This window comes from Cricetulus griseus, chromosome 2, assembly GCF_003668045.3.
Source record: "Cricetulus griseus strain 17A/GY chromosome 2, alternate assembly CriGri-PICRH-1.0, whole genome shotgun sequence".
NCBI lineage: Eukaryota > Metazoa > Chordata > Mammalia > Rodentia > Cricetidae > Cricetulus > Cricetulus griseus.
In genome coordinates, this window is record NC_048595.1 from 453,426,619 (window position 1) to 453,441,494 (window position 14,876).

The window sequence follows — 14,876 nt, forward strand, 5'->3', positions numbered from 1 at the left end:
CTTAAAAAACACATTCTGCGTAGTATCATCATTTCAAGTTATACATTAAGTGGCACCTTCACAGGAGAGCTCCACAAACGGCTCAAAGCTTTTTCTTTTCTCCTTAAGGCAGTACTTCACACTCTTAAGTTAGACATCCACCACTCTCACAACTTCTGCCATTCAGTATTTGCAGTCTTCACTAAAGTACAAAAGATGACCATACGGGTTCTTAAGTTAGTTTCCCTAAATCCACCTCTTGTCAATTGTGAAAACTGCTGTGTGGCTTTCCTTTCCCACATATTAGGTGAATACAACTATCTAATAGTATCTAACAGCTGTGGAGCTTATGTGAGAGACAAGAAAGTTATATCAATCACTATACTGTCTGCAAAATAGAAAGACACAAATAACTGTCAGCAAAAACATTTCCTTAAAAACATATTTTTAATCAAATACATTTAGTTACAGCATCAGCTGTATCTATTAAATCCCAGGTGTGATATGCCAGCCAGTTTTTAAACTCTCATTCAAATAAGCGCTAATTAAAATCACAAACCTTAACCTGTGAGCCGCTTGACATATTTACTTTGGAAATGCTAGCTTACAAACAGCATGAAAACTTCTTTGAATAACACTTGTAATTCACAACAACACAATCCCACGTTCTTCTTGTAACTAACTCTTCTTTCCTTGCACATGGTGCTTTACTTCAGTGCTTTCTCTCTTCATTAAAATGTTTTCCCACACACTTGGTGACTCTCACCCCTCAGGACTAGACCAGACTTCATTTCTATCAAGATATTTCTAGATAAGATGGCTTTCTAAGGGGGGCAATTACTCATAGCCTCGGCACTTGGCTTATTCAATCCAAATCACTGCACTGCTGCTACTTCTTAAACAGTGCCTTTCACTTTCCTTAAGCGCCCACGAGGGATTTTGGGCTCAACAAATGAAAAGCACCTACAGCTTCATCCCACAAAGCTCTGGCTGGCTATAGATGGCCTTCTAGCCAATGAACAGAGCTGTAACTGATGGATTAAGATGGAGTCAGTAAGTTGTTTCCTATGTTTCACACCCACCTTCCAAACTCTAGCTACTTGTGTTTTTTGGAGTAACTTTTTCATCCTGCTCTAGTTCTAGGAGATGTCCAATTCATGAATTATCTTTGTCTTGTTGTACTAGAACAAACGTTACAAAATTTAACTGATTTAAGGTATTTTTCTAGTTATATGAATATAAATCGGTTTCCTAATAACTTCCCAGAAGCTTTTAAGAAGACAGAAGAGCTACATGTTTACAAGCTCTTAGTAGGTACTAAAGACTATTCAGGGGAAGAATAGAGGAGAGCAGGATGAGAGATATCATAACAGAGGGAGCCATTATAGGTCCGAGGAGAGATCTGGCACTAGGGAGATTTCCAGAGATCTACAAGGATGACACCAAATGACAATCTAGGCAATGGCAGAGAGGCTACCCTAAAGGCCCTTGCCCTATAATGAGACTGATGACTACTTTATATGCCAACCTAGAGCCCTCATCCTGGGGCTGATGGAAGCAGAGGCAGACATCCACAGATACTGAACTAAACTCTGGAATCCAGTTGCAGAAAGGGAGGAGTGAAGAACAAAGAGGTCAGGACCAGGCTGGTAAACCCCACAGAAACAGCTGACCTGAACAAGGGGGAGCACATGGACTCCCAGACTGCTGTCTGGGAGGCCAGCTCGGGACAGATCCAGACCCCTGAACGTGGATGTCAATGAGGAGGCCTCTGCACTCTAGGGGGTCCCTGGTAGTGGATCAGTATTTACCCCTGGGGTAAGAAGGGACTTGGGAGGCCATCCTACATGGAGGGATGCTCTCTCAGCCTGGACACATGGGGGAGGGCCTAGGCCCTGCCCAGGATGATATGACTGACTTTTGGGAACCCCCATGAAGGGCCTTACCCTCCCTGGGGAGCAGAGGGGGGATGAGGTGGGGAGCTGGGGGGGAGCTGGGGGGCGCTGGGGGGAGGGGAGAGAGGGAGAAAGGATTGACATGTGAAGCAGCCTTGTTTCTCATTTGAACTAATAAAAAGACTATAAAAAGATCACACAGCTTCAAATATAAAATTTTATTGACATTATATGATTTGAGAAAGGCTAGCAGTAGGCATTTATAAGAATGTTCCAAAAGTATATGTATATTTGTGATGAATAATAGAAATACATGAGCATACTTCATACTATTTTAATGTGAATGTTATTAATTATGACAATATAATTTTGTTACTAATTGGTAACTCTAAAAGCCTAAACTGGCTTAGAAGGTCAGAAGACATCACAACTTCCTACTACAGCCATAGCCAATTTCTTTACTGAAGACACAAATACTATTGATGTTATCCAATTTCTATGAACAGGCTTTGAAACCAGTCAGAATATGGCCTAGAATCCAGAATAATTTCTGTGTGTTTAATCTCCTCATTTATAGGGTGACATCATTAACATTCAGTTTCAAGCTTACAATAATGTTTAGGTTAAAATCTGGAAACAAAATGTGTAGTATAATTTTTGGAAAGTGGTGAATAGTTTTAAAAGGCAGCCATGGGCTTCTTTTAAAGCATGGTATGTAGATATTTCAGTGAGGTTACTTACTGGCTCATCACTATTTCTCTCTTTTCTGTGCCAAAGGAAAGCTACTCTACACCAGCTCATTTGTCTTGGCCACATCAGCTTCCCGGGAAACCCAACTTCAGTCTTTTTTTAATACTAATGACCAGCAAACTAGACCATCACCTAAACTAGGTCACCTGTTTCTTCATGACACAGAAATTAAGATTTTTTTCCAATTTTAAATGGTTAGAATCTAAGTAATTCTATGTATTTTGAATTAAATCCTTTTCCTCTTTTTTTATTCACAAAATCAAAAATACCCACTCAATATGATCCTTTAAAAACTGTCTTCAGAGTTGAGGTTCAGACAAAGGTTATCATCATCTGGACGTGGCACTACCCTGAATGCCATGTATACATGGATATATAAGCCTAGAAAGACAAAACAACCACGTCCCGGGGGAGCCAGGGAATGGGATGGTGCTTTTGGACAGTAGTTTTTGGATCTCACTTTCACTTGAGACTTACAAATAAAGTATTTCATTTGATTGAATTATTAAAATAGATGTTTATAATAAAAAAAGAAGCAGAAGAGGTTATAGAATTAAAGGTAAGGTAGGAGGCAGAGTGGGATTTGGGAGGAATTGGGAGTGATTATGATCAAAATACACTGTACGATAGTCTCAATTATTAAAAAAAAACATACTTAAAAAACTATTTGGTTGTCAACTGAATGATTAAAGCGGGTAAAGTTTAAATTACTGATTTTGAATGTAACTGTAAGTGCTACCAAGGGACAATAACCACATCAAGATTAGAGAGGTATGTAATTTTTTACTTTGCTCCTAAATTATCCTTTTTTTTCCTTTTTGATTTTTCAAGACAGTATTTCTCTTGCAACAGCAACCCTGGCTGTCCTCAAACTCAGAGATCCACCTGCCTCTGCCTCCCAAGTGCTGGGATTACTAAATTCTTTTGAAAACAAGTCAGGAACATCTGTAAAAATGTTTGAGTGTGTGATTTAGGAGTTGTTTTGGCTGCTTGTGGATGTCTGACGTCTTCTTGGCTGTTGTACCTGCATGTCAGAAAATCTCTTTGTGTGTGAGACTCAGACAACCTACACAGAACAGCAAAGAGTCGATCTCAGCCTTATAGCAATGAACTTGGGTGTTCTGTTCCTTTCTCTCCAAGGCGGTGGTCACCATGGGAATGGAGAGCATTGTTATGTATTTACAGAACACCTGTAACAGAGTCTGGTACCTTTTTTTGGTTTGCAATTGTGTGGCTATAGGGATTAAATCTAGGGCCTCACACACACAAAGCAAACTCTCCAACTGTGCTGGCCCCACTTCTATTTTGTAAGTTGAGGTTAGGGTCCTGCTAAGTAGCCCATCTGGCTTTGAACTCACTCTGTATCCCAGGCAGGTTTCAGTCATTCTGCTTTGGCCTCCTGTATACCTGGGACTCCAGGCCCAACTTAAAATGATTTGTATCCAATGGTTTTCCTCCATGTTAAGGTGTTTTTGTTTTGCTTTGCTTAACCTTTTAAGCAAGATTAAGTCCAAGCGACAGGCAAATGTCTGAAAGAAGCCTCAAGTGCTGTAGGAAATGGTCAGTAGATGGCATGTCTCTCTTCAGACAGGCCCAAGGTTAAAATGTGCTCTATTACTCCTCCCTCTCCCTAATTTAACTCTTGTCCTCAGTCACTACAGTTCTTTGGTCTGAGACCAGGTCTGGTCGTTATACATTGCCTGTTAAAATTCCCCTTGCATTTCTAATTCAACAGTGGAGCACTTATTTTCTGTAAAACAGCCCAGAACAATGCTATTGGCAGAAATGTTTATCCTATAGAATGCAACGTTCTAATATGATTAAGTCATCACTTAAGTTTTTCAGGGAAGACAGTGACCACATATTAGTCAAACTCTTTTCTACTTATAATATTCGTTACTAAAAGTTTTTAGATTTATGCATGTGTATTTAGCTTTTACCTGGTGTCTATGTGTACACATGCAAGTCTGGTGTCTATCGAGGTCAGAGGAGGGTGTCAGATCCCCAGGATTGGTAGTGACGAGTGATTGTGAGCCACTATGTGTTTACGGGGAACTGAGTCTGGGCTATCTGCAAGAGCAACAAATGTTCTCACCCGGTGAGCCACCTATTATTTTAAAGTAGCCAGATTAAAATACCTAATAGTGTCCAAATGAATTTTAGTTGTATTCTTGATAAATGTTGTTACCTTTATAATACAAACATAACAAAGTTTTAAAAAGGAGAGAATTAACTCTAAAAACATTTTTAGACTCAAAGTTCTGTATACATTCCTTCTCCAGACACTTTAGAAAAGTGATCACTGTTTCTCCCTTTCTTCAGTGTACTGCTATTTGAGTTCACAGAAAGTCAACATGTAGATGAGTGAGGGTCAGATTACACTACAGTCTGAGGCTGCTCTGTTTTGGCATTAGGCTAGTACCATATTAAAAGGCATCCTTAGCAGGAATACTTAGCAGAGTCAGATAAGAGCAGGAGATAGAATTGAATTAGTTCAATCCTATAATACATTTTAAATCTTACAAAATACAATTGGCGTCTAAAGTAGACTCATTATTTCTCAGAATTTATTTTGTAATTGTTTTTTGTTTTTGTTTTTTTAACACAGGATCTCATGCAAGTCAGGCTGGCCTTGAACTTAATACATAGCCAAAGAAAATCAGGAACTCCTGATCTCCTACCTCTCTCTATTTCCCAAGTGCTGGGATTACATGTGTGTGCCTCTATGACCCATTTATTTTTCTTTCTTTCTTTTTTTTTTTTTTTTTATTTCTGAGACAGGGTTTTCTGTGGCTTTGGAGCCTATCCTGGCACTCGCTCTGTAGACCAGGCTGGCCTCGAACTCACAGAGATCCACCTGTCTCTGCCTCCCAGTGCTGGGATTAAAAGCATGCGCCACCAACGCCCGGCTTCCATGTCCAATTTCTATAACTCTTAAACAAATAACACAAACCTAGTCTTGCATTTCAGGGTGTTTTAAATCCCATCATTCTGGCACACCCAACTACCAGTTCTACCAGTCAACACACTGCAACAGAGTTGAAAGGAAAGGTTGTATTAACACTAAGTTTCTCCTACTGTCCATTATATTTACAAAAATCTATCACTGTTCATATAATACTGACATCACTTCTAAATATACTACAAAAACATATTATAGCGATTTAAAATTTCCCTAGACAAAAACATGTCCTACAACTGGGTGGAGAAAATCCAACCATTTTCTTAAAAAGTAGAACCCATAAAGACATCTATATTGTGTTCTAAGGCTGATTTTTTTTAAAGAAGATTTTAGCAGTTTCATTTGAAAGAGCATGCAAAGCTTAAGAGTCTTTATTTTGTTTTATTTTCATGGGTCCACAATAGTGAAGCTACAGACAAGTCAAATAATTTTGAAGAAATGTGTAGTTGGAAAAAACAGTACACTGTCTTTTTTTTTTTCTTTTTAATAGTTATCTAGAAGTATATAGAGACTCAATTAAATCAAAAGATCTTGGAGCTCAATGCTCTGGAATTTAAATCTTTTCTCCCAAATTCATAGGCAATGGCTAACATCACCCGATAGAATCCAGGCCAGAAAATAGTTATCAAACATACAGATATTTCCTGATCAAAATTGCTTGAAAGTATCTCATTAGTTTCAATACGGAGAATTTATCAGAGAAATTAATCTCAGATCAAGTTTTATGGCCAATTTATGATTTTGAAACTTTGTGGATTTTGAATAAAAGACCATGGATTCCAACTGATACATATAAATTGGGAAATAACTTTACTCTCAACTTAAATAGTAGGTAGTCTCCTAAGAAATTTGTTTATCTAGAGCTTAGAGCAATGTAGATTTAGTTACTACATTTCTGTATGCTGTATGTCTTCTAGTAATCCCTAACTCTTAGAGATCAGAACTTACCCCAGTTATTTTTAATCCCACTATTTAATAGCTATTTATAACAATGTCATCTGATCAAACATTTAATATTTTTGCTGAATTAAATCCATAGGTAGCATCCTCATTAACCCTACCTTTCTATAGGAGAGAGCTGTCAAACACAGCCTCGTAGAGAGAACCTGGGGTGACTTAACGAAGGGCTGCATAGAGCACAAGAGAATTAATTACCTCTGGATTCCTTCCAACTTAGAAGCTGACACTGAGTTTGTACACTCTCCATTTTTTTTTTATCAATTTCAACACATATTTTTCAGTGATATGTCAGTTGTTGTTTTTCCCATTATTTCCTTTCTCTTTTTTTTTCTCCTTCAGTATCTAATCTTTTTTGTTAAGTACTGAACTCTGAGAGTAAAATTAAAAAAAAAAAAGACTTAACTCTCGATTTAAAAAATGAAACAAAGAAACAGTAGGTCCAGATTAGTAAATTCTCTTTATGCTACTTTCTAATTAAAATTATCTTTTAATAGTTTGTAAAATATGTGTATTAACTGAGAACTGTTGGGGTTGCAACTAGCTTAAAAAGATGTACAAAAATCTGGACTCTGGCAATAAAAACAGAGCAGCTGTATGAAAAAAACTCGACCTTTGCCCTCACTGTTTCACATGGTGTGGAGAAGGGGTAAGAAATCTATATTTGACACAGAGTTAGGAAGTCTTGACAGTAACAGTACAGTCATGGAGCACAGCCTCTTGGAGTTCACGGCATCAGATCCTAGCTGTAACACTCATATACTTACGACATACCAACTAGTTAATTCTCTATACCTGTTTCCTCATCTATGACAGAGGAAAAACAGCACCTACCATACAGAACTCCTAATGGGAATTTTTGCTTGAAATATGATCTCCCTATGCAGTCCAGGCTAGCCTTGAATATATGATCTACCTCAACCTCAAGAATGATGGGATTACATGTCTATACCACCATACTCAGAAATTAAACTTTTAAAAAGTAAGAAGTAAGCTTAGTGATAGGAAGAGGGAACAAGGACCCAATAAAGAAAGAAATGGGTACTATTAACATAACATTAACTATTAACAAAGGTAATGCAGTATTGCCAATCAACAGTGACCTTACTGTTTAAACAGATTGTGTTAACACAGATTTTAAAAAATGCAATAAATTCATACTTTGCATTTCATTCACTGAAATACCATGAATTAAAATAATCAACATCTATACTTTGTAATAACCATTATGTATCTGAAAGTCTAATGTCCGTAAAAATGCCTCAGAGAAAGCAAAATACTCTGCAGTTCACATGTACGGTATGTACTCAGAATATCTGATCATCAAGATGTCTAGTTTCTATCACATAAGATAGCCCATCTTATTAGCAATAAGGCACTTTGTTAGCAGACAGACCAAATAGAATAGAACAGGGAATCTAGAAACAAACCCATCAGCTATGGTCACCTGATATTGACAATAAAGCCAAAAGCCTACACTGGAACAAAGGTAGTCTCTTATAAATAGTGCTGGCGAAACTGAATATCCCCCACATCCCTTTACAAAAACAGAGAAACCCTGTCTCAAGAAAAAAAAGATGCAAATCACTTTAAGGTGCAGGAATAGGCAAGGATTTTCTGATGGGTAAGACTGCACAATAAAACACTTAACAGAGAAGAGTCTAAAAAATGAGACAAAAATTTTACCAGCTATACATCCAACAGGGGATTAGTGCAGAAAAACAAGCACAAAGAAACAATAATGCTAATATAATCAATAAATAGCCAAGTGAACTGAACAAATAGTAGTTCCCAAAAGTACAAACAACCAAAAAATATTACAAAAGGTTCAACATCCTTAGCTACCAAGGAAACACAAAATTTCACGGAGAGTCTATTTCACCCTAGTCAGAATGGCTGTGAGCAAGAAAACAAACACCTGATGCCAGGGAGCATGTATAAACGGAGGAATCCATATCCACAGCTAATGGGAATGGAAATTTGTATTTGGTCACTATGGAGATCTGTATGACGATTCCCAACAGACTGAAAACAGAACTACAATCTGACCACGCTATACCACCTTGGATATAAATGTACAGAGGAGTCTAGGTCAGCATGTCACAAACAACCTGCACATTTGTTTATTTCAGCACTAGTTCACCTTTAAAATCACATTTATGACATGTACATATGTAGGTATGTAAATGTAAGTGTGCCACAGTTCATACGGAGAGGTCAGAAACCCACTGCTGAGAACCAACTCTCTCCTCCACCTTGTGAAACACAGGAATTGAACTCAGGTCACCAGGTTCAGCTCGGCAGTCAGCACCTTTACCCACTGAGCCACCTCACTGGCTCTATCTCAACTCTATTCACAGTAGCCAAACTGAGGAATCAGACCAAATGTCCATCAAGACACAACAGATAAAGATGTGATGCACATATACAATGCAGTTTTGTTCATTCATAAAGAGCAGGGAATGATGATGGGGGAATGTCCTTCTGTATATATGGTTCTCTTATTGGCTGATGAATAAAACATGGATTAGCCAATAGCCAGGCAGGAAGGTAGGCGGGGCTGCCAGAGGAGGAGAATTCCTGGGAGAGAACTGGATGAAACTAGGGATTATCATGTAAAGCAAAACAAGTCAGACCCAGAAAACAACTGCATGCTTTCTCTTGGGCAGGATCTAGACATGACAATGGGAGGGGACTATCTGAGAAGAGAAAGGTAGCCAGCAAGGTGGAAAGGCGGGGTAAAACATGGCAGCCAGGCAAAGTACAAGATGGACATGTGTGAGAATGTTATACTTGGTATAATGAATATATAATATTTTTAAAAAGAAAACCTTGCTCAATACACGTGTCAACCAAAAACTGTATGAAGCTTACCTGTCTTCATCTTTGTCGTAGAGTTGGTAATAATCTCCACAGCCATTCCAAAAGGAATTATCCCGAGCATCTTGCCTTCCTGAAGCTACAGCTCCATTTTCTGATGTTGCACGGTTATTTTCGGTTTCCCTCTGTGCAACTCTTGAGTAAGGTGGAGTCAAGAACATGCACTCATGATCTCCATCATAGTCGTCACACTTTATGATAGGGTCATCGGAACTACATTCCTCAACTTCTAAAGCCTCTCTCCACCTCTGAACACTTCTTTGTTTGGCCTCATGCCTATTAAAACCGATTTCCTGGTCCACCTGGCTTGATCTTACCACTTTTCTAACTTTGGGCCTTACTACCTGCTCAGGAGAGCTTCCATGGTGGTTGGCTCTATCGCTAGTATTTTGTTCACTACAAATATGCCCTGGAACACAGTCTGCATCTTCAGCTGATCTTTCTGCCTGTCTCTCCTGACCAGTATGGTCTTGTTGCCTCTCTCTAACAGTGCCATCTTCAGAAGCCCTCTGAAATCCCTGTCCACTCTGATGGACAAGCTCAGCATCCACAGCAGAAGTTTTCTCTAAAGGTGCTGAATCTAGTTCTTCAAACTGCTCACTCATTTCACAGTTGAGCGAGGGAACAGATGGTGAAAGGTCAGCGTACATCTCCACCTCTCCATTTTCCAGCTCAAACACTGCACTGCCTAACACTTCCTGACACCTACCGCCTTCCACAGCTCCTGCAGAGAGTCGAAGAGAGCCGTTATTCTCTCCATGTCTGCTGCCTGGGTCATCAGAGCCAGTATGAACCAACACAATTCCATTTTGGACACTTGAGACATTACAAACTGCTGGAGTATACTCTGTCTCAGCGTGATGCTGAAGATGTGCACTGCTTTCTAAGACCTCCCTGGCCGCCTCACTATGACACACTGTGGCAATGGATGGACCGCTCTCAGGGGTTTGAGTCAGCGCTGGACCACAAGTGGGAATCTCTGTTTCACTTTTGTCAAATGTTGGTTCATTGGCTAAAGAAGAATGGACTTGATCCAATGAACTGGAACCTTCATAAAAAGAACAGAAGACAACAATTTGGACGATTTATTTAGATGAAATGTTATATATCTTATCAGTTCCATGGAAATCATTATCTATTTGACACTATGCCGAATGCTTCTTCCACAGTCCCGACTTTTCTACAGTCAGACTGGTTACACTGCCAACTCAGCTCTACCCCTGGACAGCCTCTCATCACCTTCCCTTGTGCTTCTTTTACAGATTTTGTTTTTAAAACTTAAGTCCCAATACTGAACATCTTCTCTATGACAAAAATGAAGCTAACAGGAAGCTACATAATGAGACACAAAGCAGTCAGAAAAATCTACCTCCAACTACTCTACAAAGCTACCTTTTAATTACAAAGTTTAAAAAATTTTCAATAAACAATCTATGACTGATATAATGTTATTCCCAGGTAATAGATTTTAAAATGAGATTTTAATTGTAATTTGGTATTAATTAAAAAATTACAACTAAGTTTCTAGACATGCATCAGACTTCTATGACTAAAATGTACTGTTAATACATTTATAATTTAGGTATTAGAGATACAAGTGAAAAATAAGTGAGTATACTGATTCAATTTGCCATACTTTGTCAGAATTCTGACACTTGAAGAAAATCAAATCTATAATTATTTTAAACTATCTTATATTATTAATTTCACAAAAATATTGAGATCTGTTGTAATCAAGTGCGTAAACCATAAAATAACTGAAATTTAATCTTAGAAAAGACTTGTCTTGGAATGACTTAGCTAGCAATTTACATTCTGATATACAAATTTCAATGAAAATATTCTAAAATTATCCAGTTTGTTTAGAACCAGAAAACTAAAACTAGGTTATATACATACATAACTACTACTTTATATATATAATACATAACTATGTAACTATGGTACAGGAATTTGTATATAACATTTCAAACCACTGGATAATTAAGAAGGTTTAATTGAATAACTATTACCAGATATCTTGGTGTTCATGTTTTACAAAACAATGAAAAAAAATAAATAAGCTAAGCTAAATTATTTAGAGGAAATTAAAAGATACTTAAATATAATATGCAGGGAAAAACACTCTGCGTTCCCATTACAGACTTGGCATCGTCTATCTTCCTAAGGAAAGCACTGAGAACAAAACCCTGAGCTCCCCTAGGTCTTGGGAGTGAGTCAGCAAGGCTTGCCAGTGGAAAGTAATGCACACTGACGTCTGCTGTAAAGGTAAAGACAGATGAGACTGACAAATGGAGACAGACTTGGGAGAGGACTTAGCTCATGGATGTGGCTGTGTGATCACTGCCATAACACTCAGTAACATCTTAGTGGACGGCCATATTGAATCTTCTATATTTAATGAATATGGTACTGCTAGCAAATTCAATACAAACGTCCAAACGTAGAGAAAAATTCACATTTACACTCAAAGAATTCACATTTACACTCAAAAGTACGCATTTTCAAAAGGCAGCCTTTGAGCGAGCGACTGCATGTTACGTACCTGAGATGCTCTCCTTTGGAACATCATCTAGTTCCAACACTTCGTAGTCATCACCAGCCCGACCTAAACTTCTCTCATGCCTGGTCATGCATGGCTTAAAACTGACATATGCGTGTCTTCTTCCATACCTCCTGCCTGTTATAGTCTGATATCCTCCAGCTGGTTTAGGCCAAGCTGCCTTACTGGATTCTTGATCCATTACTGAAAATATAAATTAAATTAAAGGTCAGCAATGACCTTTACTATGGCAACAAGCTGGGGGGAAAGTGCTTCAACAAATATGCTTATTATTTACTAAACTAACCCACTGAACAGGTGTCTTGTTAAAATGGTGTATGGATGACAACAAGTACATACCTATGCCCTGAAGCCAGGGTCAGATACAATTCTCTAAAAGGAAGTAATCACAGAAGAAATCAAACACATGCTACATCTTCAAAATTACAAATGGATGGCAGACATTAAGTTAAGAAAAGCCACAACATTTAAAAAACCTGAATATTAACTCACCTTTTACTAAATAGTATAGTATTATACACAAATATATTAAACTTGCTTAGTCAATTACTTATTATATAGTCTATGTAAGAGTAGGGTGTTTCCTCACAGTACATAGTATAATCAATAAGTGAAAGTTTTCAGTTTTTGTTTTTGCACTAAAGGAAAACAATCACTTCAAAGTACAAATAACAAACTTCTATTTCTCAAATGCTATCAAATATTATACTATTTTTATTTAATCCTTTCAACAACCTTGAGATGTTAACCACTCAAAAGTCAAAATAAATATTAAGAAGTCAGGTGTGAAAACATGCACCTGTAACTCCATCACTAAGGCAAGGAGACAGTAAACTGAAGGACAGCCTAAACTACACAGTGACATTTTGTTACAGTAATGTAAGAATCATCTACTCCTCCAAAAGAACAGCCTCCAAAATGGAATGGATGATAGAAATGAGGGGGTGTTTTAAATTAAGTTAGAAATAAATCTTTACAAATATTGAATAGCTACAGATGACTCAAAATGAGTCTTTACATAAGATCACCTATCAGAGGATATAACATGTCATATATAATATTCTTTTATGCTTTTGTTTTTTGAAACAAGGTCTATGTAGCCCCGGCTGGCCTTGAGCTCACAGGGATACACCTGTCTGTGCTTCCCAAGTGCTGGGATTAAAAGTGTGAGCACTATATTCAAGAAAAAAAAAAAGAAGTCCTCCATGTAGAAGAATAAGCATGTGTCTTCGTTACCTGCAGGTTCTTTTTCAGTGCACTGTGACATAGATGGCGGCGTCTGTGCTCCCAGGTCAGTACAATTATGGATGTGATTTGGTTTTTACTTACACAGTAAATAAACTGCAAATGATTCCTATAAAGAAACAATGCATTGAACAAAATATTAGTAACAAAAGAATAAAAGATGGCAAAATTTGGTAATAGTAGTAAAGACTGTTGGATTTTCATTTACTTAAAGAAATACAACTTGATCTGGCAAAACCAACAAGAATCAGACAAAAGACACCTCAACCAGTCATATATATATAACTTGTAAGTAAATAATCAAACACATTGTTGAGGAACTGATTGTAAAATGTGACACTGCTGGTAAGTTTCTGGGTAACTAGACACAAACCTACACATATCTGAGAAAAAGAAACTTCAGCTGAGGAATAGTGCAGTGGGTATTTGCCGCCCATGACATTGGGCTATCATGTCCAACAGAGGCAAAGCTTCTTGTCTGCCAGCATGACCCCTTTAAAGGAAAGAGGGGGGCAAGAACATCCAACTACAGAATTCCCTGCAACAGATTTCCTTGATTAATGATTGATGTTGTAGAACACAGCCCACTGTAGGCTACACCATCTTTGGGAAGGTGGTCCTGGATTACAAACTGAACAAGCTGTGGGAAGCCAGCCAGGAAGCAGCATTCCTTCATGGTCTCCAATTTAGTTCCTGCCTGGAGTTCCTGCTTTGTTTTTCCCTCAATAATGGACTAACCTATAAGTCAAATAAACCCTTTCTTCCCCAGCATTGCTTTTGGTCACTGCTTTATCACAGCAACAGTGAGAAAATAAAACAATGACCTAATTATGCTGGTGTCTACACCATGCTATCTTGGCCTTTCCAGAAATTCATTGAGCTCTTATTAGCAAAATTCTTGTTAAGCCTAAAAATGCAATATTTACCTTAACAATGCCTAATGAAAAATTGAAATAAAGTATACAAGTAACAATGTCCTTATCAGTTATAATCAGATATTCTAACCCAGAACCTAGTCTAAACCAGTGAAGACTAACACATAGCATTCATTAACAACAACAAAAAGCCAACTTCCCATGTTTGAAATTAATACACTTACTATTATAGAAGTTGAATTTTTTAAGTTTAGCAGCTTATTTTTCGTACTTAAACACTTTAATATTTGAGCACACAAACTACCACTAATTTTCTACCAGTAACACAAACTTATTAGATAAGCACTCCACAAATGGGTTGTTATGCTGACTGTTGTTACTTAGAGAGTGTTAGTATTCAGCCATCTGCACGGACCTGTCCTTGGGGTTCTGACAGAATCCGCTCAGCTGCAGCCACAAGAACACCGCCTGTGTACAGTCACGATGCTCCCCTCCCTTTTAAAAGGGCCCCGCCCACCTTCACCCCACTTCTCTCTTTCCTTCTGTTTGTGCCCCCACTTCCTCTCTCCTGCTGCTCTTGTCCCTGGAGGCCTGTCTACCCCCTCCCCTTTCCCCTCTGCTGAACCCTGTCCCCTGGTGTCTTTCTCTCATGCAGTTTTTCTTTCTTTTTTTTTTTTTAATTACAACAGAGAGCAGATATCTACATTCATTTATAAAATTAACAAATTTGAGGAACATGCTGTCTTCTAATGTATCTGGATCAAATCAAA

The 14,876-nt window shown here is 38.0% G+C and overlaps 1 protein-coding gene across 2 annotated transcripts in view; it reads right to left on the bottom strand.

Moving 5' to 3' along the window:
* The window catches only part of Pja2 (praja ring finger ubiquitin ligase 2), a 48,145-nt gene that overhangs the window by 14,849 nt on the left and 18,420 nt on the right, over window positions 1–14,876 (bottom strand). For both annotated transcript variants that reach the window (XM_027397751.2, XM_027397750.2), the window contains exons 2-4: window positions 13,223–13,340; window positions 11,969–12,169; window positions 9,418–10,471 (exon numbers count right to left, since the gene is read on the bottom strand). In XM_027397751.2, the coding sequence (XP_027253552.1) occupies window positions 9,418–10,471; window positions 11,969–12,169; window positions 13,223–13,253 (1,286 nt within the window). In that variant the 5' untranslated portion in view covers window positions 13,254–13,340. The remainder of the gene's footprint in view (window positions 1–9,417; window positions 10,472–11,968; window positions 12,170–13,222; window positions 13,341–14,876) is intronic.